We start from the raw sequence: 26,927 nt of genomic DNA on the forward strand, positions 1-26,927 counted from the left end.
TAATGGGGTTCCTAAGTCTAAACTTGGGAAAATAAAATATTAATGGGTATTAATGAAAATATGGGTGAAAAGCTTCTAAGAGACGAGGATCAAATCTAATTTAATCTTAGTCATTGATTAGAGACTTAATCTCGGCCATTGATTCATCAACAGGAAAAGTATAAGACGAGGCTTGATGGTCAGTTGGGGATACACCAAGTGAGCAAGTTGATCAATTAGTTCGATTTTCTGGGGCTTGGTTTGCTGAGAGAGTCGAACATGTGATCTGTTGCAGTGAGGGGCAGAAGGAGAGATTTGGATTGGAATGCAAGTTCCGAACCAAAGAGTACGTCGTAGAGAGGCAGTTTGAGTGAAAGCAAGGCAGCGCAGAGGCCTACGCAGCCCAGGATGGGCTCACGCAGCACTGACGTAGTCCAGGAGGGGCTCTTGCAGTGACAGTGCAGAGTATTTGTCAATAGTCTGAGATTTCGCTGGGGAAGCAAGGTTCTAAGCCGAGGGGGCTGAATGACGGACTTCACTCGGCAAATCAATACAGCAAAAGGGGTGACGCAGTCTTCTAGAGCCAGGGCCACGCAGTGATTACATAGGGACTGCGCAGTGTTTGTTGGGAAGGTTTCAGATCACTCATTGGATCAGCTGTGACTTGGGGAGCAAGGTAAACCCTCATATGTATTTCTTGCTGCCGTGATTTCTCTATAAGGTTAGCAGGTGTGAGAGGCAACCTGTTGTACTCAGATTTTGTTTGTTTAATAATACAAACCCTCTATCTGCTACACCGGTTTTCCCAAATTGGGTTTTTCCGGGGATGTGTTGCCCAAAAATAACGGTGTCCATTGTGTGTTTGTCTCATTTATCGTTTCAGTTTATGATCTGTATGTCAGTGTAGTCTGCAGTAGTGTTTACATCACTGTTTATGTAATTAAATAACTTGTTAAATGAAATAACAAGTAGGAGATGTTAAACAAGTGACTGCAGTAGGATTTCTGTGTCTAGATTCAGAAATTTTCACAATATACACAAATGTGCTGGAGCCAACAAAGCATTCGTTCTGCATTGCCTGTTTATTACTTAATACATATATACATACACATATAGATGCACAATTAGTGATTAATTATACACACACACACAAGATATACTACAGAGTCCAGACTGTGATTAGCTAAATTATAAGTTATAACCTTGCCCGTACATTTTCTGATAATAACTTTCAATTGGATGCAAGTTAAAGATTGAGAATAAATAGTGAACAAGATATCTTCAAAACATGAACTTTGACCATAACGATACCCCATTAAGGAGGGGCTTAAAGTGCACACTAATGGTAATTATTGTACCAGTATAGAAATGCCAAAATGACAAGTTATCTGTCTCAACCCGTTACCATAGTAAAGAAAATAAAATCATGTAATGAGGTCTGTAAGAGAACAAAATGAAGGCTTCAAAGCAAATATAGTGATACACCAATGATGCAGGCAATTCTTGTGCTATGAAGTTGGTTGATTGCCCACTAGGAACATTCTGGACTCTCAGATTGAATGTAAATGTTATTTTTATTCTGTTCTGCTATGTATTTATCAATTGTGTGGGTCCATGATAGAACTAAATGAATATTTTGAAGCAAATATGATAATATACCCATGATGAACGGAATTCTTGCTCTATGAACTTGGTTGACTTTCCAAAAAGAACATTCTAGACTCTCAATCGAGTGCAAATGTTATTTTTATTCTGTTTTTCTATGTATTTATCGATTGTGCCTATGCTTCTATCAATTAGAGAAAACTGACCAGGTGCTTCTAGCTGCCTAGCACTTTGCCTTTACTAGAACCAGGTTTAAAAGAGAGGAAAAGCTGTCATATTACCACATAAGCAACTGCTGTTGAAGCTAAAGAGTTTTACGTAATAAACAAAAAAAAACAGCAGAAACTCAGAAACATAAGTTAGGTAAAGTTTATATAAAATAAATTCATATGCAACTAAACAGAAACTCATTATCAGGGCCACCTATATGAAAAGTATATCCTAATATATAAGAGCACAAAAGAGCAAACTGCCAGCAAACCTGGAAAACTCCATTGGGCTGTAGCTCTCCTTCTGCAATAATTATCGTGTTTTCCACAAAGAATCCTGTTGTAATCTTGTGTCACATGTCAAGAAGAGTATCAACCGACGTCAAGATCTAAAACCATTCTAAAATCTTAATTGTGTGGAATAAATCTAACCTTTGTATTTTATAAATTTGAAGACCTAACAGTTCAACATATACCTGCACTACATCTGAACATGCATTTGAATTAAAAAAAAGATGTACAGCACAAAAAAAAATGAAAAAGCCATCTTATATTAGCAAGTAGATGTTTACAAAGCTGAAAAAATAAAAGCGGTTGGGAAATACAGTGGAGTCCTATATCCTACTCCACGGCGCTACTAAAGAAGAAATAAAGTCAGAATAAGGTAGGGTATCCAATTCTTTAGCATTCTTAATCAAAAGTTAACGTACTTACACCATAGCATCCAATTGGTAAATAATGCAGTGGTTCTTAGGCAAATCCCAAATACCTGTGAAGGAATAAAGTATTATGAATCAAGTGTCGACAAGCAACACTACTCGAGAATCAACTGTTCCTGAAAACTGAGTGCTGATCCTGGACATATTTCCAGCAACTTCTACTAAACTTGAAGTACCATAAGATGGTGCTTCACTGTCTCTAGTCAGGTGCAAACTAGGAAAAGCCCATTTGTCAGCCTGCTTTTGGACAAGCAGGCTTTAGATGGCAGACCCGGAAGGCTGACAGACAAACAAGCCGAGCAAAAATCCAGAGTTTATACCTGAGGCAAAGCGACCAAAAACAGTGCAGCCAATGAATCCATCAATCTTCAGATCAAAAGAGACCCATTTGGCATTCAATACAGAAGACAAATGATGCTTCCAATGCAGGAAAGAGACTAGCTTTTTAGTCTCATGCTGCTGAATCTGTTCCCTGAATATCCATCACCAATCATGCCACAAAGGCCCCTACATATCAATATTCAGCATGTACGGCTCTTCAGAAGGATTTAGCCCCAAGATATCTCTGATAGCCAACTTGTCAAATGACATCAAGGCCTTCTGACAAGCTAGCAATCTCCAGTCCATCCAGTCCCTGGCCTCAAAATCCCAAAATCCCTCCAAAAAAATGTCTTTCTTGCTTAACCTGTATGCCTAAAATTAAGAGTAGCCAAGAATAAACTGACCCTAACGAAATCAACTCCCGATAGGGAACCAACCTAAACACAACATCCCACATGACTACTGAAGAAACTCCACCCAACCAAACAGGCATCAAACTTCTAGGCTGCTCATATGCTCCAACAAATGAAAGACCTAAAAATTTTAAAGGGGTGCCAGGAAGAGAGGCTATCACACAAACGCAAAATGTACCTCCGAACAAAAAAAGAAAAATGTTGAGCAAATTAGAACAAATATCGCAATACGGTCTGCCATGGAGCGAAACCCTAAAGCAAATTAACTATCCATTTTGTTGCCAAATACAACCTTGAGTCACAAGGTCAATAAGGTCCACATCACCCTTCTCCTTAAGCATAGTACACACCTCCCAAGGAACCATAGAAGTCCTCACTCACTATCATACTTGGACCACAAAAAAAACTTGTAAGACCTCCAGTTTTTTAAAATAGGTGGCACTCAAAAGCTAGCAAGATATGTAATAAATGTGAGAGGCTTGGAGAATTCGTGAGACAACCATCAATTTGCCTACAAAGTGAAGATCCTTGGTACTGCCATATGCGAAGTTTCATCTAAATCCTAAGAAGCCAACAACCCCACATATCCAACACTAAAAGACTCGTACCAAGTGGAATCCCCAAGTTCCAAACAATCACTCTACACTGAACCTAATTCCATAGAGGGGCCCAAATTGCAGGCTCATGAAGTCCACCAGCCAATAAACATATTTTCACTCACTAGGCCAAAAGCACTACAAAAGGCTTCCAAGCAGCCCATAGCATCCTCCACCAAGATCTGATCTAATATATTTGTGGTGTGATCAACAATGTGAAGAAGGCCAGTGCTTAACCTTGGGTGATGGAGTCTAGAGGGAGATCTACTTAGGTGAAAGAATAAATTCTAGAATGGAGTAAGGGGATATGAGAACCCTAGTTTAATACCCTAGCTATCATTTCATGAGGGAACAAAGTTATTGAGGAAAGCTTTGTTAGCCACAAAAGTGGGTGACCCCCAGGAGGAACTTTTCTCCTCTTCATCTCGTCTAGCAAGCAGCTGGCAGCCCTTGAGAGCCACCTTGTAGCCAATGTGACATGTCATTCATATCTCTATTAGTTGCATCAATCATATGACCCCTCGCCCATTTCTCCGGATCACATGTTGGAAGGTGGGCTTCTAGTCAAAAGGTACTTTATTCATTTTGCAATCAAGTGCTTATGCTTTCTTGTATTTGGGCATCTTGGCATGGACTATGGGGTGACTTGGAAGAACAAAGGGTCTTGGTCGTAGTCATGTTACTTCACCTTAAATGGGGGGTTAATTTTCTATCCTAGTCCAACAAGACTGTTTCTAATGGGTTATGGCCTTTACGAAGGGGCACTACTTGGGAATCCATTGTGTCCCATCTATCTCTTTTCCATACTTATCACTCCCATTTTCACATCACAAGCCCTTATTCATCTCCCTTCTCTAGGTCCTCTTGACAATGGATCCACTGGGATCTAGCACACCCCTTCCCCTTTTCCACATATCGAGATCGGACCCGAGAAAGTTGCCCCAGGAGGTTGATATATCATGGCCACAAGAAAACAAAAAAAATATATCATGGCCACAAGCAAGAAAGAAATGAAACAAAATTATAAAATGCAAAAGAATGGTTAGGTCATTAACATTAGCACGTGGGCAAAAGCCAAGCATGAGTTTGACCCCTTATCATATGGCCATCACCCAGTTCCTGGGGCCAATGATGCCCTTTCACATTATTAAAAAGGAACCTTTGCATGTCCCAACCCCCGATGGGTCATGAACTGCCCCACCACTAAGGGGGTAACTACAATTATATATCATTCAAAGCATGCTCTCATTTCCTAGAGCTTTGAGCAGTAATACAAAGAAAAATCAATAAAAAGCAAAGGGCAATAAGGGGGGTAGAAAAACAAAGGTCGAGGTAACTCACGTACCCACAATTGCTCCCTCCTCACATCTATACACCCAATATGTGGAATTCATCATCATTGCTATCCCTTTGACAATAGCATTTGTCTTTGAGACCCCTTTATCCCCTTATGTTCCATCATTATTCACTCAACACCTGTTGATTCGAGGGAGGACTAAGGACATGTCACTACCCTTTGGGGGTTGGAAACGCCTAATAGGGTCACCTATTAGCCACTCCTAACTAGGGAGGTAACACCATTACGTGACCAAGACCCCAATTTCAGAAGAGGAATCTTGTATGAAGTGTCACATTGCCCATTACTTGCAAGCTTAGTTCACTTAAAAATGATTAAATGTACTTGATGTCCTAAGTTGCAACATTGGATATTTTGTGTGATTGGCAGGTGATTTCATTATGGGTTGGGCAACTTAACTGGGGCCCAAGTCCACCAGAGGATCATATTCATACCTACAAGTGAGGCATTGAGACCCATGGGTGTCCAGAGAGAACATCACTTGCATTCATGGGCATCTTCAGCACCCTCAGCTTCTACATTTTGCCCTAGATTATTCATGGGATGATGCACTTGAACCAAGTTTGCCCCTAGTCAACTTAGCATAAATACATGGTGTAGCAGTTGATCAGAGGCCCAGATTAGATTCGTCTTGTTCATTGAGACATGGGAGGGCTAGCAGCATCTCTAGAAGGTAGTTTCAGTTGCTTCCTTACTGCTGAAATATTTGCATTCTTCATTTTGATAATGTCTTCTGCAGCTTTAACATCAGTGGGATCATACCCAATTTTGGTCACTAAGTTTTCTAATAATTTTACCCTGTTATCCTTTGCCAGAGAGGTTATATTTTCTATCTTTAATTGTGAATGCACATTTGAAAGAGTTGTTCTTAATTTTGACAATGCCATAGTAGTGTCAGTCATGGTAGAGAAAAGCATCTCACCAAACTGTCTGTGCATGTCCATCTGATCGATTGGGTGTCCATCATGCTGTAGTTTTCAATCATACTGTATTTTTTCATTGTATACGTTTTTCCATTGTATACGTTTTACCCCTTTTAAAAAAATTATAAGCTTTCTTCTTCTTTTTTTCATTTTCATTTTTACTGGAAGTAGTCATTTTTTGTATTTCTGAAATAACATTTTTATTCCCTAATATCTCACTTTTTTTTTTGAGTAAGAGGGTGAAATGGTTTAAAATTTACCTTACCTTAAATGCTCTAATTTTGATGTTATAGGTCTTCCTGGTTACCCCCTTTATTAGCTTCTGGTTGGCAACAAAGGAAACTATGGTCTTCTTGTAGTCTGAAGAAGCCTTTGGAAAAGGCACTTGAGCTTGTAGGAATGCCATTTTCATCTTGCCTTTTTCACTGTCAAAGGTTGTCAATAACCTGTGTTGTGAAGTAGATGTTTGTTTCCAAAATTGAGCATAGACATTTGCCTTCAGAGATTCATTCTCCTGTTTAATTTCAAGGAAACTAGTGAAGATGTTTGGCTCCTCTCACTCACTTACTCCTGTTGACTGGGTGATCCCCAATAAATTATGTGAAACTGAAAAGGAGGACAAAGTGGTGAGTACATTTTCTCCTAACCTTGTAGAAACCTATGAATCATCCAGATTGATTATTATAGGCTCTTTTCGACCTTGAGCAGTAGTACCCTTGTAATCAGTCTTGTGTTTCTTCTGATATTCCTTTGCACCCTTTGCTAAAGATGAAGATTCTTCTCTTGGCCTCTTTTCCTGCTTGCTCTGAGAAGTGGGAGTCTGGAGGGTAGAAGCAGGTAAAACATGTTCTTCTACTTCCTGAAGTGTGCTTTCCCCCCAATGTTCTTGATTTCTTTATTTTTCAATCTCTGGTCTTGGAGTATGATTGTAAGGTGTGGTTTTGAGTTCCACCCTTAAGTTGGAGATTATACTAAATGGGTCATAAGACCAGGTAAAACTTGGTTGGAATCCCATCTGTCTGAGGATTGAGTCTACTTCAATGCTTGCTGATCTGGTATTGCAAATAAATGATCCCACTTGGGATTAAATCTTAAACTGAGATTTTCTCTTCCCTGAAATAAAATGTAGCTCATCCATGTTGATCATTTGCCTTATATATTCCAGAGAGAAAATTCGCATTGGAACATATTTAGGCAATTTGTATGGAGCTAACTCACAGCCATACACCCTAATTTCTATGTAATTCTGTTAAAGATACCAGTCTCCTGTCTTAGCTTGGTCACTCAAGTGCAAAATTCTTTTAATATATGCGCTGATACTAGGTTCACTTTGGCTGCTGAGAATCTGTGCAACTGGATGAATAAAACAGTCGATGAAATCTGAAAGTTTGAACTCAATTGAGTTCCTCCTGACCAATGAGGTCCATTGTGTGACTGATTGACTTACTTGTTGATCATCTTGCTTGTGTAAGGTTATAGGCAACATGTCTCCTTGTGAAAAAGGAAGATATGCACTAATACAGAAGAATACTTGAATACTCCTTCAGTAGTTATTTTCATTAATTGTTCATGCATACTTTCAGCCAAAAGATTGACTGTAATTATATATGAAAGTTGGTTTGTGTTCTTTGGAGAAGATGGATAGATAACCTAGAATAGATTCATCTACCCATTGATTTGTTTGGTAACCTAACAAGCAAGAAACTAAAGAAATGATATGTTTAGCTCTCTCAAGGAACATTGAGGCTGAATAAGGAGGGTTCTTTTTAGGAAGTTCAACATCTTCTGGAAGAAAGATCTCAAAAATTTGAGCTCTTTGGGGGAAAGTGAGCTTATGGTATAGATCCATGAGGACAGCAGTGGAGAAAAAGCTAAGGGAATCATTCTCAGGGATAAGAAGCATTTTATTGATGGTTTCAGGTGTGATAGATATCAAAATGTCTCCATTTTGAGCTACCACAATTCTTTGCAAGGGATTGTACCTAGCTTGACACCACATGACTAAATCAGGAAATGGATGGGTTTGAGGAAACATGAACATGGGAAATAAAGATTCCCATAGGTTAATTTCATCTTCTGAGTCCTGATAAGTCTGTTTTAACCAATGGTGCAATTCGAACATATCAAATTCACACTCTGTGTCCACAATTTTGAAAAATTGGTCAGCTAAGGGAATGTGGTCAAGGTCTAGGGTATCAGTGACTTTGGGATTTTCCTGCGATGAGGTTTTACTACTAGAGGGCTGGTCCTTTCTTTTTGGTGCCATATTTGTAAAAAATGGGTGGAAGAAACAACAGAAGGATGGGAGTAGGAATACCTAACAGAGAGCAGTCTTCATTCCAATGATAAATCTAGCTATGCCGCATGTAAATCAGAACTTAAAACAAAACCAGGGAAATCGCGCAAAGGGGATGAGGGGTTTATTTATAACAGAGAAACGCATAACTGTTAAAAGGAAACCGTTACCGAACAGGAGGGTGTTCATTGATGGCCAATGGGAAGCTGGTAACGGATAGGAGCATAACGGATATGGACACGTGAAGGGAAAAGATTAGCGGGTGAAAGGCGCAGGAAACGGGAATAACCGTTGGAAGGATGACATATAGATGAAGTGGGATGAGTGGATTTCAGAGGCAGGGGGGGTAGTGGTAAGTGGCAATGAGCGAGGGGGTGCGAAGTAAGGAGGAGGAGACACGTTGCAATGGGCCCACCATAAGAAGGGAAAAGATTAGCGGGTGAAAGGCGCAGGAAACGGGGACAAACGTTGGGGGGATGACCTATGGATGAAGTGGGATGAGCGGATTTCAAAGGCAGGGTGGGGTAGTGGTAAGTGGTAATGAGCGGGGGGGGTGCGAGGTAAGGAGGAGGTGACATGTTGCAATGGGCCCAACATAAGAGAAACCACTTTTCGGACCCCCCTTGACATTATCGTGCAACAGTCGAAGCGGGTGCGAAATGGCTTCCCCGCCATTGATCTGGGCGGGAAAGAGGGGATCGTCATCCAAAGGCACCCGCTTGTTAGCGCTCCACAACAAATTACTTTTGTCGTTTTATGACTTTGGTAAAAAAAACATCATAAGCTCATGTCCCCGAGTTGGAGTATTGACCAAAAAGTCTAACCCCATAGGAAATTTTTTTCTCCTACATTTGACAACAAGTCAGCCAGCCAGCAGCCACTACCAACCACCATTAGTTGATGATATGCCATGTGCCTCTGCCACATGCATCAGCCATGTGCTTCTCACACGTTTGGTATTAGCACTTGGACGAAGGTGGGCTACCACTCAAAAGGTACTTTAATCATATTGCAATCGAGTGCTTATGTTTGTTTTTGGGCATTTGGTATGGATTATGGGGTGATTTGGAAGATTGACAGACCTTATTCGCATTCTTGTTCTCTCATCTTAACAGGGGTGTTAATCTTTAACCCTAGTCAAGTGGGACCTCCCTTAAGGCCCTTTGGGTTATAAGAGGGGCACTACCTAGGAATCCATGACTGAGATAGCGTGTTTCATTTTCCCTATATAATATTTAACACCTTCGATCTTACATTACAAGCCCCATATCTCACCTCCACTCTTCAGGTAAAACTTAACATTAGTTCTTGCCTCAACATCCCTCAAGGTCTACTCGACCCATCTTGGCCTCCTAATAAAGCTCAAAACAACCTCTCACTCCTCTTGACAAAGCTCGAAAGAACCTCTCGCCCCTCCTTTTGATGAGAAAACTGAGTCCCAGTTGCTAGTGTTGTCAACCCTTCCTCAGCGTTCAGAGCCTATTGCTCCCAATCCTTTGCCACTACTGGATTTGTCCCGTGTGACTTCCTAAATGTCTTACCCTTCTCGAATCTGAAATCTCTACATACAATAGTCTTCCTCTGTGCTACAATGTAGTCCCTATAAGCCTTCGAAGTCTCATTGTATCCAACAAATATGCCCTTCTCTGCAAAAGGCTCCAATTAAGTCATCTTCTCTGGAGGTATGTGGCCATAAATTAGACTATCAAAGATGCGGAAGTGGCTCACCTTCGATTTCACCCCTGTAAAAGCCTCCTCGAGAGTCTTGTCCTCCAAAATCTTGTGAGGGCACCTATTCTACAAGTAGGCAGTTGTGTTATACACCTCTACCCACAAAAACATAAGCAAGTCCTAAGCATGGATTAGAGTCTTGGCTACCTCAAAGATGGCCCTATTTTTACTCTTTGCCACTCCATTTGCTACAGATCAATGTTATCAGAACCGGACCGATCATCAAACCAATAGACTCCCCACACCAAGAATAGATCAGAATCGGACTGGTGCGAAATTTCCTTAATTGCAGTAACTGGAATTTATTCTTCTATCTATGTAGTTTATTTGTCTTCAAAAATTAATTATGACAAATAATGAATAAATCACTATTGCAATTCTCACAAATTATAATAGGAACTGAGAAATAATGCACACATAAAATAATCAACACCATTATTTTTGTAACAAATTGTCCCTGGAAAAACCCCGGAGTGGGGAAAACCAGTTCTGCAAATGAGGGTTTCATTATTATTATTTAGCAAAAACTGAAAATTACAATTTGTTTGACTCTCACTGAAAAGGCTCCCGCAAATACTTTTCTCTTCACTAAATTAACTTGGGAACCACAAAGTCTCCCTCTACGAATGTATTCGACCTCTTTGTGCAATTTGCACTCCTCCTAGCAATTCACACTAGCTCCGCAACTTGCACTGCCTCCGAGAAAATTCTATTGCAAGCAAATATGCCTCTAGCAACTCATCTGACCAACTCGCATTGCCTCCCAATGATAGCTTTAGCAATTGGCAATTGGCAATTGAAACAAGCCTCCATGTCACTCACACTGGCTAACTAGCTATTCACACTGCTAAACTCGGCCCTTCTTTTGTTGATGAAATCGACCTCCTTCCTCTCACTAAAAACTAGAAGTCACTGAGAAAATTCCTCCAAAAAATTTCTCCCTAATCTTCTATGTTGAAACCCTTCTACCAGTGTCTCCCTCGCTCAAACTACGCCTTGCTATCTCTACAACTGGTTGATTAGAACTCCTTGTGATGTGTCTCCAACAAACACATTGATTTGCTCTTATAATCCCTCATTGAGCAACCAACGGCCATGATATAATCACAATCAATGGATAAGATCATCTTGACCCCGTTAAGAGACTTTTTTGGAAGTCTCTAGAGCAAAATTGATTTACCTCAATTAATCTAATTTAATTAATCAGTTTCCCTAAGTTAGATTTATGAAAATATTTAATAATTGGCTAATTAATCTAATTAAGGCATTTTCCTTGGCAACTTTTTTATGGTTATTGAAGATTATTTTCTTCCTAGGTTCCTTAGCCTCTTGGACACCAATAGAGACTAGAACACCTATCAAAGCTACTCAAAAAACTAAAAACTAGAACCGGTAAAAAAACCAAACCAAAAAAACGGTCAACCAAAAACACACAAAATATTCAAATTTAAAAGAAAAACATATATTCGTGTGCATTATATGAATCCAAACCATTTATACACAAATAAAGAAAAGTTCTCATTTATAGAGCATGTAAGGGTGCACATAACCAAAATAACATTGAGTGCAATTCATCTTTGAACTGAAAATACATTAAAAAACAAACCCTAGATGGCCTCTAACATCCAAAAAAGTCATGCTACAACAAATACCTACATATAATCAAAATCTTTGCCTATATTGAGATCTTCATCATCAATATCACCCTCCAAGCATTAAAATAAGATAAAAAATGCTTAGCATGTCAATTCAAGATTTTGTTTGAGTGATGGGTACATTTTTAGTAGGATCATGATAAAGCAGTTCAACAATCAATGCCACTATTAACAAGGTACATAGAAAGCTTGGTGCTCTTGTTAAATACTAGTTCAAATATTGCAATCCCCCCAATCCTGAAATTCTGAAAAACAATTAATCCTACTTGATTTTGAGTGAAATATAAAATTCCACTTTCTACATATGAAATCCAATGAGGTCAGAAGCACTCTCAAACATCCTGAGTCATTTCATGGTAATTTTAAAAATTTAAGTAAAAGGATGAAAATGAAAGATAAAGGAGAATGTCACTTCTACTTTAAAAATCTAACATTACCATGAATTGCATAGCAATAGTAGGGCCATAGGCTTGAATATTAGGCACCTATTATGCATAGTACCTAGCTAGGACAAAATTTTAAAATAATTAAAAGAAAGAAAGCAAAATAGACCCCACGTGTTGCATTGTACGCAGCTTTACTGGACCAATTCCAAACCGGTCAATTCGATGAAAATGGACGGTTCAGTACCGAACTGGCCAAAAATGGTTCAGGAGGCCGATCTGAAACCATTTTACATTCCAACCAGTCGAACCGACCGCTTCAGGCAAGTTCGTTCTAGTTCTCATAATAATCCAACGGGTTATATGGCACTATCAACTCCATCTTAATCCCTACATCTTTACAAAAGATCTTAAAGTTGTTGGAGGTATACTCACCCCCACTATTCGACCTTAGGATCTAGATCTTCCTACTTGACTGGTTTTCCACAAAAGCCTTAAACTCCTAAAACCAACTAAAGACCTCATCCTTAGTCTTCAAGAAGTATATCCAAGTTCTCTATCATATACGAGCAATACTTGGTCACAAATTCCACTAACATAGGACCACACACATGTGAATGTATCAAATCCAACACATTCTTGGGCTTGCTCTCACTACTTGGAAAAGCAACCTTGGCATACTTGCCAAGTGCACATCTCTTGCACACTCCATCCTGCTCTATGTTAACTCCGAAAGACTAGTGACCATCTCCCATAACAATGGTAAAGCTCTATAGTGCGAAATTGCAAATGACCCATCCTCCTAGGCCACAACTCTAACAGCTTGTCATTGCCATGCACTAGGCCTTGTACTAGTGGCCCTCTCAACAAGTACAGGGTACCCTCTCTGCCTTCAATCACTCTCCTTGAGCTAAGGTCAAATCCCCTCAACTTGGCAAGTACCTATCCACTTGTAAATTCAACGTTTAAGACCTTGTCCTCCATAGTTGATATTGAGAGTAAATCCTTCTCAAACCTTGGTACATACATCACCTCATTCACCTCCATTGGACTCCCAATATCCAACTGAAACTATATGGTCCTTGTTTCCCACCACTAATGGGTGACCCCATAGGAGAAATTTTATCCTAGATTTGTCTTCAACTGGCAGCCAGTAACCCCAATACCACCTGTGTAGTCGATGTTGTGCCAAATATCTTTGCTCCCTGAGCCAATCAGATGTCCCCTCGCCCATCTGTTGAGATTGTATGTTTGAAGGTGGCCCATCCAATCCTAAAGGTATGGTTTTTCATTATGTAACTGGGTGCTTATGCTCGTTTTCCTTGGGCACACTTGGGTATAGATTATTGGGTGACCTATAAGGAGGAAGCGCTTTCACTATACTCTTGTTCCCTTACCTTAACTAGTGGGTTAATCTTCAACCCTAGTCCCATGAGATCTCCCCTACTGGCATACAGTTTTAGGTTGGGCACTACTTGGGAAACCCTAATTTTGGTCACGTGGTACCATTTCCCCGATCCATATTTTTCACTCCCCTCTGTACATTACATGCCCTACTTCATCACCTTCCCTCTCTAGGCCCACATGACCACTAGGTCCACAAGGCTCTGGTACTCCCCATCTCCTTGTCCACATCATTGGGTCGGGCTTATAACGATGCCAAGGAGATTGATGCAACTAAAAAGAAAAAAAGATAAAAGCATAATATGGCCACATCAAAAAGGACGTTATACATAAAATGCAAAAGATGACCAGTAATTATAAAAATAAGCAAAAAACAAAAAAATTAACACGTGGGAAAAAGTCAAATATGAGCTCTACCCCTTATCATTATGGCCATCACCCTGGTTCCTAAGGCCCCTATGAGTGCCCCCTACATCATTAAGGATGCCCCATGTATGTCCCAACCCCTGGTGGTCAATGAATTCCCCCATCTTAAGGGGGTAATCATTGTTATGTCATACACACCATGCCCTCATCCCCTGGGGCCCAAAGCAGTTAAATAAAAGAAAATTCAATAAAAGGCAAAAGGCAAATGAATATGGGTGGAAAAACAAAGGTCGTGTTAACTCATATACCACGATTGCTCCCTCCTACATTCACACACCCAAATATGTGGACATCCCTCACCATTATCACCCTTGATCCCATGGCATTTGGCCTTGAGACTCGTGTGTCCCCATCCACCTCATCAGTATCCACATGACACCTACCACTTGAAGGATGTACCTTGGAAATTTCTTTCCCATTAGGGATTGGGAACACCTAACAGGGTTGTTTATTAATCGCTCCTACCTAGGGAGGTAACACCATTACCTGTTCAAAGCCCTAAATTTGGAAGGGAAACCCACTATGAAGTCCCATTTCTGCCCTTAACTAACAAGCTTATTCACTTAATTGCACTAATGAATTATTGTGTCTGAAGGTGAGGAGACGCATTGGATCTTATACAGGATTGGCAAGTGGTTCATCATGGTTGGGCAAAACTTAACTGGGGCCCAAGCCCACCAGAGGGTCATGTTGACACTTGTAAGGGAAGCATTGAGAGCCATGGGTTTCTGTCATGTGGCAGAGCATTATCTCATGCCATAGGCAACCTCAACACCTTCCACAACTTGTTCATTGCCCAACATTATATGCAAGATGATGCACTTGAACCAGCGGTGCCCCCAACCGACTTTACAGTATATACAGGGCTTGGCAGCTGATCTGAGTCCCATGTCTCATCCTTGAGACATGGGAGGGCAAGCACCATCTTTCATGCCATCATTTGGAGCAGTCTACAGGTTATTTTTCACCAGGAGACCCATGAGACCACTACTTGTGCCCCAGAGCCATTTGGAGCACCACATGATGTATTGTAAGAGATTGAGGGGCAAACCCCTTGATCATCATTCATGAAGCCCTCTTCTTCATTTTGGCACATTGACTCAATTAGCCCTTCCAATGGCCCTTTTGCATCACCATTTTATCATTTTTGGCTCACTTGGATGGCTTCTTCATTAGATTATGAGCTATTTGGTGGGCTTGTCACCGAAGATATGTTATTTTGCACATTAAAGTAATTTTAGGAGCATCTTAGGCTAATTCAAACTGTTAGAGTATCATATAAATAGAGATCTCTCCTATTGAGAGAGATCATCATCATCACACTTAGATCTATCTCTCTTGAGAATGTCACACTTTTTTCTTAGATGTCTATTGGAGATCTTTGATGCATTTCGATATTTTTGGGAACTAAATTCATTTTCTTAGAGTTGCTTTCTTGATCTTGGATTGGATATATCTCTTGTTAATATGTTACCTTGTAAGTAAATCTTTTTGAAAAAAAATCATAAATAATGTCTAATGTGTGGAATTGTTGCAACTAGCTAGTTCTTTTGTGCCCTAATTAATTGAAAATCACTATAAAGGTTGCTAGATTGTTGAATTGCACATGTTACTCATTGAATAACAGGTAGATGAATTTTCCTAGTGGACTAAAACTTGTTTTTCTTCCATGAAAGTCCATAGACCTTGGGTGGGTAATTGTTGAAAAGTAGGTACTAGGGCATCGCTTTTTAACCTCCTTGAGAAACGATTTAGCCGAATTTCGAATCACATAGACTTCATAGCCCAAGGGTAAGGAAGTATTCCAAGAAAATTTAGTGATCACCCTCACTTTCCCTCTCTTTCTCTCTTTCCCAAAATTTTTGGCCCCTTTCCTAGAGGTTAAACTAGGGCTCCCTACGAACTGTGTTAGAGGAGGTATTTTTCAAAACCCCTTGGACAAGAATCTACATTGGTGTCTCCTCTAGTGATCCTCCAAGTTTGGAGCAATTCCCACCATTGGTTTGTGAGAAAACCCGAGCCCTAGTTGCATCTTTGGAAGCTTACCTTCAGCATCATAGGTTGGTGGCCTTCTTAAGGATCTCTTGCACATAAAACTCAAAGAATTCAATCATTCTTAGCCCTTTCCTTATCCTTGCTTGACCTACTAGAGCACACCGGTGGAATTCCTCCCACGCTTACTCATAAACCCTAGGTCTTGCTCGGATTTCTTTCTAGGTTTCTCTAGTGGAGCATAAGCCCTATTTGGAAGTAGAATTATCTTGCAGAGCCCTTAGAGAGGTCTCACCTCACCTTGCAAGTCTTGATCCTAGACATAATAGTCATCATTGGATATTCATAACCCTAGGTCTTGACTCTCCTATTAGGTCTTTCTTGGAGAGCATTCCTAGCTTCTCTTGAAGCATTAAACCCTAATTGAGTCTCTCCTTGAATGGCCCTTGGGAATCACTGTGTACCTTGTCATCGATATTATCATTTCAAGTTATTTCCTCCATATCGAGACTCATCCCATCGATGAAAGTTTGTAAAGAGTAAGGGACACTAACTAAGGTGACAGTGGGTCTTTGTCTCAATTGTTGTCATTAGGTCTAGTAGTTGTCCCTTAGGTACCCCTCTTAAGACCCCTGATAGATTGTGTGGCAATAGTCCCCACTCCCTCTATAGCATCCTTACATTGTCACCAAGCTCCACATGTAGGCCTTTGTCCTCCTTTGCTATACTAGTGAAGAGATCTCAATATCCCATCATGTGATGAGATGCTCTATTGTCCATGAACCATGCCCCCATATAATGGAGCCATAAACGCAAGACACCAATGAGAACTCTTTCTCAAACTTGGTGGCCAACTCATCCATCTATGCAGATGTTGCCATAGGTGTCATTCCCTTACCCTTCTTGTTTGGACATTGACTTGCAACGTCGCCAAACTTGTGACATGTAAAGTATTTCACTTTGCTCATGTCCCTCTTCTTGTCAACTAGTGAAGTGGCTCCTCCACTCGAGTCTTGTTTGGCCTTTGCCTTGTCCTTCCTTGTCTAACTAGCAACTGGATGGTTCTATTCATCCCAACTCTCACCCTTCCACTAGACAATGGTTCCACCCTGATTTCCTTATGAGTGAAGTCATCCCATAGTTTGCCCCAATCAAGAAGTTTCTCTTATCCTAGAACACCTGTCACAAAGGTAGCCCATTGTTTTTGTGAACCCACTCAAAGCTATCCTTACAAACTCCTCATCTGGCACTACTTCCCCCAACAACTCCAAACTCATCTCAAACTTGTTGAATCCTAGTGAGATATGATGCCATTGTATATGATCTAGTCATCTTAGTGTTCCTTAACTTTTCACTCCACCATTTTCCAATTCTAGTTATCACTCGCGTATAAAATCGTTAGAGCAATCCACATCTCCTTGGCACTCTTCTTTCCTGATAGGTGAGGGATCACATGATCCTTCACGCATCCATGATGATACATCTGGCTTTCACATCCTTCAAATTATGGGTGGCCAATGTTATAGTGTCTGTAGAAAGTGTAACTTGAGTTTTTGCGAACTCCCATAGACTATTCTCCATCAAAATCAACATTATTCTATTCTTCCATGGACTGAAATTTGATGCCCCTTCTAGCCGGTCTTCATACCTCAACCCGGTAGAAGTCATTCTCCTAGATCAAACCCTCAACCACAAAACCCTTTAGCTGAAAAATAAAAGTTGTTGTTGTAAATCATTGTACTACTAATTTCCCTCTTCACAAAGCTTAGGGTTGCTCTAATACCAAGTTAACTTCTAAATACTAGGTTTAATCTATTTCTCAGAACAATTATTTATACCTAGAAATTTATTTAACCAGTAGTTTAGTTTTCTGAACTATTGAAATTTGCAACGAAAAATACCCAAAGAAATCAATAACTAACAGCACATAAATCTGCACAATCAAATCCTCCTTCACCTTTATTAATATGGAAAATTTTGGGCCTCAGCCATAGAGAAAATACACAAATTATAGCAATAGTCTAAACCTGGAAATGGCCCACTTGAAATTTCAAATTCATGCTAGAGGAAATTCGACCTCTAAAATCCACAACTTGAAGAATAACTCGACCCTTGGCAAAACTCATCCTGTACATGTGAGTCTTAACCTCCTCCTTGCTATACAACTACGCCTTGGAATTCTCAACCTCCTTAACAAACTCAGCCTCCAAATATTAACCTCGTTGGAACTTGGCTTCTCCTTTAAATTTCAGCTTGCATAAGATTTTAGTCCCCTCCATATTCTCAGTGTCCTCAAATTTCCTCTTCAGAAAATCTTGTTGCACACTTTTGCCTCTCTTCAATATGTTGATTTGAGATAGCATCAGATGTGCTCTAGCCACGAAAATTGGTAGAGATGCTAAGGCACATGAGATCACCAATACCCAAAAAGGGTTTGGGCAAATTCTAAACAGTTTGGGAGATATTAAAATAATTAATATTTTTAATGAAGTCCCTAAAGTCTAAACTTAGGGAAAATAAAATACTAATGTGAATTAATATAAAATTGTGTTAGACTGGTCCAAAAACTAAGTCACATGACACGAGGACATGAGACACGAAAGACACGTAAATACGAGTATTTGACACGAGACACAGCGACCTCGGAAACAGGACACGAGGGACACGTTTTATATATATATATATATATATATATATTAAAAAATACTGAAATATAGTGCTTGGTCCATATAGATATGAATCATGATGATATCTATTTAGTATTTAGTATACACTATTTACTATTTAGTAATTTACTAGTTAGTTTATTAAATGTTCATGTTATAATTTTTGTTATTAACTTCAAACAAGATTGATCATGTTCAAACCTCACATAAGGTAGTTTATGAACTATTAACTGATGTGTTCAAACTTCATTGTTGACCAAAGCGTTAATCGAGCTTTCCCTCCCTTTAGACCTTGAAGGTGTAGTGAGCAACGAGCACATGATGAGAAGCTGGGATTTTTATTTCAACACATGATCTATACATGGTCACTCGTGTATAATTAAGCTAAGTTCTGTAAGCTATAACACAACTTACAAGAAATTTAAGTGCTCCAAACTCTCAGCAAAGCATGCGAACGCTTGTCTCCTACATCTCTAGGTCCAGGTCGATGTGAAGTTGTGAGCATTGCGCTCGAATCTGAAGAAATTCCTCACACTGCACAACAAATTGGATTCCAACGACAATCAAACTCAACTTCGGTGGCAAACAATGACAAAAAAACCCCAAAAATAAACCATGTTGCAAGTTTTAAATGTCACTTTTCATGGGACACGTGTGCTAAGAACCAAAAATGTTAGGGCACATTTTCGACACGTCCAAAACAAGTGTCTCGATTGGAGGACACGAAGAAAAACGTTTTCGACACGTTTTAGGGCGGTTTTCGTGTCCGACACATGAAATACGGGACACGAGACCCTAAGGGGTGTGTTCTGTGACTTAGTCCAAAAGTCATGGATCAAGCCAGATCTAATCTTAGCCATTGATTAGGGACTTAATCTCGGTTGTTGATTTGTCAACGAGAAAAGTATAAGAGGAGGCTTGAGGGTCACTTGGAGAATATACTAAGGGAGACCAGTCAGTTCAATTTCTGGAGCAGGGTTAGCTGAGAAATTGAACCAGTGGTTTGGTGAGCAGTCAGGCGGCAGCAAGTATGGAACAAAGAGATGGGATCAGCCACTAGAGATCAATGCTGAGGTAGGAGAGGCAGACACAGGGCATTTCAGGTAGGCACAGAGGCAGCAGGAGACTGCGCAGTCATTAACTGGACCTGCGTGGGTGATGCAGAGAGGCCCAGGGCTAACACAGTCAAGCCAGGGCTGACGCAGAGGGTTTGAGAGCCACGCAGAGGTCAGTCAGGCTGACACTGGGATTGGGAGAAGGGCTGGAGAATTTTTTTATCTCTGTGGGTAAGCCAATGTGGCACCTTGTTGTACTGAAGAATTACTAAATAATAAAAACCTCCCTTGCTGCACCGGATTTCCCACATTGGGTTTTTCCAAGGACTGTTGTCCAAAATACCTGTGTCAATGTGTTGATTCTTGTGCATATGTTTGTTTCTGTATTACGATGTGATATCTGCAGCAGTATTTATTTTAATGTTTATTGAAGTAATTTCATAAATAACTTATTGTGGAATAAGTAAGAAAAATAAGTCAGTCGTTGCAGTGATAGAATTTTCACATGGTATCAGAGGGAGTAATCAGAGACAAAAAGGGAAAATTAGTTATGGGTCGAGACCACGATGCAGAGGCATCCACGTCAAGGGACTCACATAGATTTTCAGAAGATTGCACAAGAGAAAGAGATTTCGATTTCTCTATGTTAGCTTCTAGGCTGGAAGAAAAAGTGATGTGTATGACTAGTGCTGCATCATCAGAAGTATGGTATATAGACAATGGAGCCTCGTGGCATATGACGAGAATCAGGGAGTGTTTCTCAGAATATCGAGAAGAGAAGATGAACTTTCAGATCACCATGGGGAACAAGGCAAAGTGTACTCCAGTAGGGAAGGGTACCATAGTCTTTCAGACAAAATCGGGAAACAGTTCTGTGGTACAAATGTGCTGCATGTACCAGGATTGGGGATGAACTTACTTTTCGTGTCACAACTACAAGGCAAGGGCTATGACGTCTACTTCATCAAGGAGAAGGTATACGTCAAACACCCGAGCTGGAAAAAGAAAGTGCAAATCGGGATCAAAAGTAATCGGTTGTATAGGTTACAACTAGAATCACCAATGGCACTAATAGGCAGTCATGGAGACAAGGACTTGAACGAACTATGGCACAAAAGAATGGGTCACTTGCACCATGGAACTCTGAGAATTCTCAGGAGCACTGTAACAGGAGTTCTAGATCTGAGTACGGAATGAGATGACATATGTAGGGGATGTACTAGGATTGATACACTCTGTTGTCGCTTGGATTGACACGACAACCCTCAGACCGGGGGCTGTCACTCTGATCCCCGATCCCTCCATTTAAGCCTGCCTCCCGCGGCTAAGGGGGGTAGACCCTATGAGATGATGAAGACCAACTGTTGACCAGTTGGTTGGGAGACACGAGACACGATATGAAAAGCACTAGATGGATTTGATTAATTTAGCAGACCAATGCCTTAAGAGATTGTGGTTAAAATGATTACTTGTTAGATGATATAGAAACATAAACCGTGAACAGCAATCATTTGTCATCAGCTAAATCACAATGCTCTTAGAATGACCAAGACGATATCCAGCAACTGGGAATTTTGAAAAGATAAATGCTTTAAACCACCACGAGAGTCATAAATCATTAACCAGATATCATATTTCGTGTCTCGACTTGAAAACATGATAATTCCCGAAAAAATAACTAGATCTGACAAAGAAAATTTCCACAAAATTTTTCAAATTTTTTTTTTTTTTTTTTTTTGGACCCCAAATCTAAACTAAGCAAAAACTAAAATTTAATCAAAATAAAACTAAATCTAAATTCTAAAGAAAAAAAATTATAAATGAATCCTAAAAAAAGGAAAAACAAAACTTTAAATCTACTTTAATTAAAATTAAAATCTAAAGAAAAAGAAAAATTAAATCCTTTTTATATTTTTTATTTCTATTAAAAGCAAAATTTTAAAACTATATTAAAACCTAATGAATAAAATAAACTATGTCTAAAACAAAAAAACCTAATGAATAAAATAACCTATGTCTAAAACAAAATTCAAAATCCTAAAGTTAAAATATATACATATAACATAAGAATCAAATTGCATTTGAATTTTTTATAAAGCTAAAACAAAGAAAATTAAAAAAAAATAAAGGGTCGAGCTGCAGGCTTTAACCACGTAAAAATAAAACAATAGAATCGTAACCCTGAACGTGCAAAACGTACTGCGTAACAAAAATAAAAACGAATTACCTGGCTGCCGACATGAGTGAGGAATGCCCGACCCAGTGAGAGAAATTGAAACGCAGGAAACCCGCATACGAATGGTTATATCAGTCAGACGAATTATCAAACCTGAGATTTATCAAACCTGATTGAAATCTGGCCCACGGAATCGTGAAGGTATGCGGAAGATCAGAGAACTGAACGCATGGAAAGAATGACGTGACCAGCGTCAGGCGTAAACAATGAAAGCGCGCCCATAAACCTTCGACCAAGGAACAGCTGATGGCAGCTAGGAATAAATTTAAAATCGATTTTGGAATAACCTTCTTCGAATCCCCTTCTGATCAGCTTCGACTCCTCACACGCACGCAGACATTTTGCAGATTCAATGAGTGTTGAAATGCGTGGGTACCCAAATCGTGGTGCAGGTGAAATGGCTGGTTGCAGACGTGAATGAGGTCTGATGCCCACGCAGAGAAACAATGAATCGATTTTACCTTTCTCTCGCTGTCTTGCAGGCTGTTGGCGACCAGGAACTAAATCGATTGCTCCGTCCTGCTAACGTATAACCTCTGGCCCTAAAAAAACTGTGGACAGATCGATTCATGCTCAGAGCGGAACTCGGAAAGATTGAAGCTGTTTGTAATTTTACCCGCGCGGAGAGATCCTCGACACTCATCCACAGGTGCTTAAAAAAAAATTTATGCAGCAAACATTACTGTAATGCATCTCCAGCGATAACATCTGCGTGACAGAGAGCTGGCTTGACGGCAGAGAGAGAGCAGCGTTTCACAACACGAAATCGCTGAATAGTTTCACGCCTACGTCCAAACTGCAAATCGTATCTGGTTAACCTGGAGCTTGACGGCTTTGATAACTGAGGATGCTGCGAAACCCTGCAACCTGAAATGATGAAATCACCCAAAAATAATATGTACACAAAACCGAAATCAAAACCCTAATAAAAAAAATTTGAAACCCTAGAACAGCTGATTAATGTACAGATTTGGCCCCTTAACAGCCAGATTCAGCAATAAGAACAGAAATATTTAAAGAACAGAAATTTCAGATTTTCACTGTGAAGGACTTCAGAAAATCTCTCATGCAAATTAGAAAATAAAACTGAATGATAGACCCAGGATCAAATCCAACTGGGCTCAGCAAAAAATGCTTGCGGGAGTTGGCTGGTTCAGCCGAGAACTTCCCCAAACGCCCACAAATCTTCTTCGATAAGGGTTTTCTGCACAGCTCAGAACAACCATCAGTAAAGAGGGCAAAAATGCTGCTAGGTCTCAGAAAGTAATGGAGATACCTGCCATTACTTCAGAAACCCTAACAACACTCAAACCCTAGCAAGTGAACAAGATACCTGTGCTCACAATACTCTACAATAAGCTATTATTAATGGCTGAAAATAACATATGCAGAAAATTAAACAATCTCACAGCATTTCAAGAGAGTAACACCAGCAAGATATGGACCCCAAAGTCTTCTTTTATTAAACAGAAACAGTTTACAAGAGAGCTTCTTCAGTACCAGACTCACAGATCTTATTCCATTGATTTGAACTGACCCCTAACACCCTACTTAAAGGAAATGACTCCAACGGCTAGTTCGAGTGATCCATGTCGAAATGATCTCAACCGTCGATGAAGATCAAGACATCTCTTAATCTCATCCGTCGAATTATTAAAAAATAATATTTTGCATGCATTCACTTAAAATATTATTATTTTATTAGTTAGGGTTTTTGCTTTATTTTATAATTTTTTATGATTTTTTATTTATTTCATTTTTTAATTTTTATTTATTTTATTATTTTATTATTTTTACTCATTTTTTAATTTCTTAATTCATTTTAAAATGGATCCTCGAACTTAGCCTTTGGAAAAATCTCCTAGGACCTAGGACTTAGGACTCATGAGGGGATTTAAAACATTTTTCAACCCTCAAGACACATTTCATGATGACTTTTACAATTTACATCTTAAGGGGGAAAAACCCCTTTAACATAGACCCTCACAAATCACCCAGTTTCTGCGACACAACTATAATCTAGCAGATTAACACACTAGGATTCTCCTAAAGTTCTAATGACAAAATCCATCCCGGCTTTGGGGTCAGGTTTGAAGGAAAACTCTGCCGATCATGGATCGGTGAGACGAAAAACCTTCCAGGATGTAGATTACCACTAGAAGGTTAGGTCCACCTAGGCAATTTACATACACGACTCATATCTGCTAAGATTATTTACAATTCATACATGCAGACTGGGTTTACAATCAAAATGATCAAGCTGCTGATGACTGCAGGATGGCATGGACATGTCGATCAGGTGCTGCCCCTTTTTGCCAAGAAAAGGGGGGTGTACTGCATGGGTAGTTGACCGGTAGTGGTCAACACACTCAAATATCTGCGGAGCTATGTCTGTCAAAGCTCTCAGTGGTGTCGAGTATTTCCTTACCTTCATCGATGACCACTCAAGGCAAACCTGGATTTATTTTCTGAAAACCAAGGATGAGGTTTTCTGTCGATTCAAGGAATTCAAGGCTCTGGTGGAGAATCTGACTAGGAAGAAAATAAAAGTTTTGCGCTCAGATAATGATGGAGAATATGTCGATAAGGACTTGACTGATTTTTGCACTAAGGAGGGCATCAGAAGAGAGTGGACAACTCCCTACAATCCAGAGCAGAATGGGGTAGCAGAAAGAAAGAACAAGACTATTGTACAAGCAACTAGGGCCATGATGTATGATCAGGATATGCCAAAATTCCTGTGGGCGGAAGCATGCAACACAGTAGTCTATGTTCGGAGCAGGTCTCCTCATCGGGCATTGGACAAGATTACTTCAGAGAAAGTCTTCACAAGGAAGACATCTGAAGTCAGTCATTTCAAGATATTTGGGAGTTTAGCATATTGCCGCATACCCGAAGAAACAAGGAAGAAGCTAGATCAAACTGCGGAAAAGGGATATCTGGTGGGATATAGCGAGAACGCTAAGGCATACATAATCTATCTTCCAGGGAGCAGGAAGGCAGTAGTACGACGAGATGTAAAGTTCATGGAGGACAAGGCTTTCAAAAGATCTCGCGAGATGCCTTCTGAGGAGCAGTGAAAAGAGGAGTTGTTGGTTAAGCCTCTTCAACCAACAGAAGTAAAGAATTCTTCCTCAAAATAGGAAGATTCTCAGGATGAGAAGGAGGACCGAACAGAAGCACTTGCTGGCGGAGGAAGAACTAGCAGGGAACTTCGTCAGATTCTGCGAGATGCAGAGGACTTCATTAGTGCGCCAAGAAATAATAAGAGGGAGCAACAGCCAGCAAGATATCAAGCATTAGTAGCTCAAGATGGAGAGCCTGCCAGTTCCAAAGAGGCAGCTCAACATCAAGTTTGGCTAGACGCGATGGTAGAGGAATTCAACTCCATAATGGTAAACGATGTCTGGGAGGTGGTACCAAGGCCTCAAGATAGATCAGTGGTAGGTTCAAGATGGATGTACAAAATCAAACACACTGCAGACAGCAGTGTTGAGAAATACAAGGTCAGGTTTGTGGCTAAGGGGTATGCTCAAAAAGAAGGGATTGACTATGAGGAGACCTTCGCCCCGGTAGCCAGGTATACATCTATTAGGACCATGATATGGATGGTATACAGCCCAGATGGGATGGGAGATCCATCAGATGGATGTCAAAACGGCATTTCTGAACGGGGTAATAGAAGAGGAGGTATACATTGAACAACCAGAGGGCTTTGAAACTCATGAGAAGAAGTCTCATGTATGCAGATTGAAGGAAGTCTTGTATGGGCTGAAACAGGCACCAAGAGCATGGTATGGTCAAATAGATGGCTACTTGCAGAAGAGGGGATTTGTCAAGAGTGACGCGGATCCGAATCTCTACTATCTGGTTGTAGAGAACGAGCCGCTAATCTTAGTATTGTATGTGGATGATCTCTTTCTGACAGGATCATCCAGACCCATTGGAGACTGCAAGAAGAATCTAGCCACAGAATTCGATATGAAGGATTTGGGATGAATGCACTACTTCCTAGGGTTGGAAGTTTGGCAGCAGAAGGGAGAAATCTTCCTTGGGCAAGGAAGGTATGCTACAGAAATCCTGAAAAGATTCAATATGGAGGACTATAGACCTATGGCTACACCAATGATCACCAACTGGAAGAAGATTGGTGTATCGGAAGACAAGGATGTCGATCCCACCCTATACAAGCAACTCATAGGGTCCCTGATGTATATGGTCAATACCAGGCCAAACATTTGCTACGCTGTAAGCACCCTCAGTCAATTCATGGTGGAACCAAAGAGGGCACAATGGGCAGCAGCCAAACACGTTCTCAGGTATTTACAGGGAACAGTCGATTATGGGCTCTTGTACACTAAAGGTAAGGATATCAGTTTGAGTGGATTTACTGATGCAGATTGGGCAGGAAGTTCAGTGGATCGGAAAAGTATCTCTGGGTATTGTTTCAACATTGGATTAGGAATGACCTCCTGGTGCAGTAGGAAACAGAAGTCCGTGGCTCTGAGCTCATCTAAGCAGAATATATGGCAGCAAGCACAGCTTCATGTGAGGCCATATGGCTTAGAAAACTGTTGGTGAACCTATTCAGAAAGAATATGGAGGCGACCAAGATCATGTGCGACAATCAGAGTTGCATCAAGCTCTCTGAGAATCCAGTGTTTCATGATAGGTCGAAGCATATTGATATCCGGTGTCACTTTGTCAGAGACTGTGTCCAACGAGGAGTTGTATAATTGAACTACACTCCTACAGTGGAACAGGTGGCGGACATCCTCACCAAGGCCCTTGGAAGGACGAAGTTTGACTACTTCGAGGAAAATATGTGAATGGTGAAGAACCCGTTTCAGAAATAGAAATGGGAGTGATAGCAGCACGGATGCAAAGGGAGTTGCAGTGCGGATGCAGTGTTGGGTGAAAGGACCAGCAGCAACACAGATGCAGAGGGAGTTGTCGTACAA

General features: G+C 40.3%; 1 protein-coding gene across 2 annotated transcripts in view; it reads right to left on the reverse strand.

The window, feature by feature from the left end:
- DPB2 (DNA polymerase epsilon subunit B2) overlaps positions 1-26,927 on the reverse strand; it is a 170,629-nt gene that overhangs the window by 92,773 nt on the left and 50,929 nt on the right. For both annotated transcript variants that reach the window (XM_089371756.1, XM_089371755.1), the window contains exon 5: positions 2,066-2,142. In XM_089371756.1, coding sequence (XP_089227882.1) covers positions 2,066-2,142 — 77 coding nt within the window. The remainder of the gene's footprint in view (positions 1-2,065; positions 2,143-26,927) is intronic.

This window comes from Pinus tabuliformis, chromosome 8 (genome assembly GCF_031772625.1).
Source record: "Pinus tabuliformis cultivar Carrire ecotype Pingquan chromosome 8, CPIR1, whole genome shotgun sequence".
NCBI lineage: Eukaryota > Viridiplantae > Streptophyta > Pinopsida > Pinales > Pinaceae > Pinus > Pinus tabuliformis.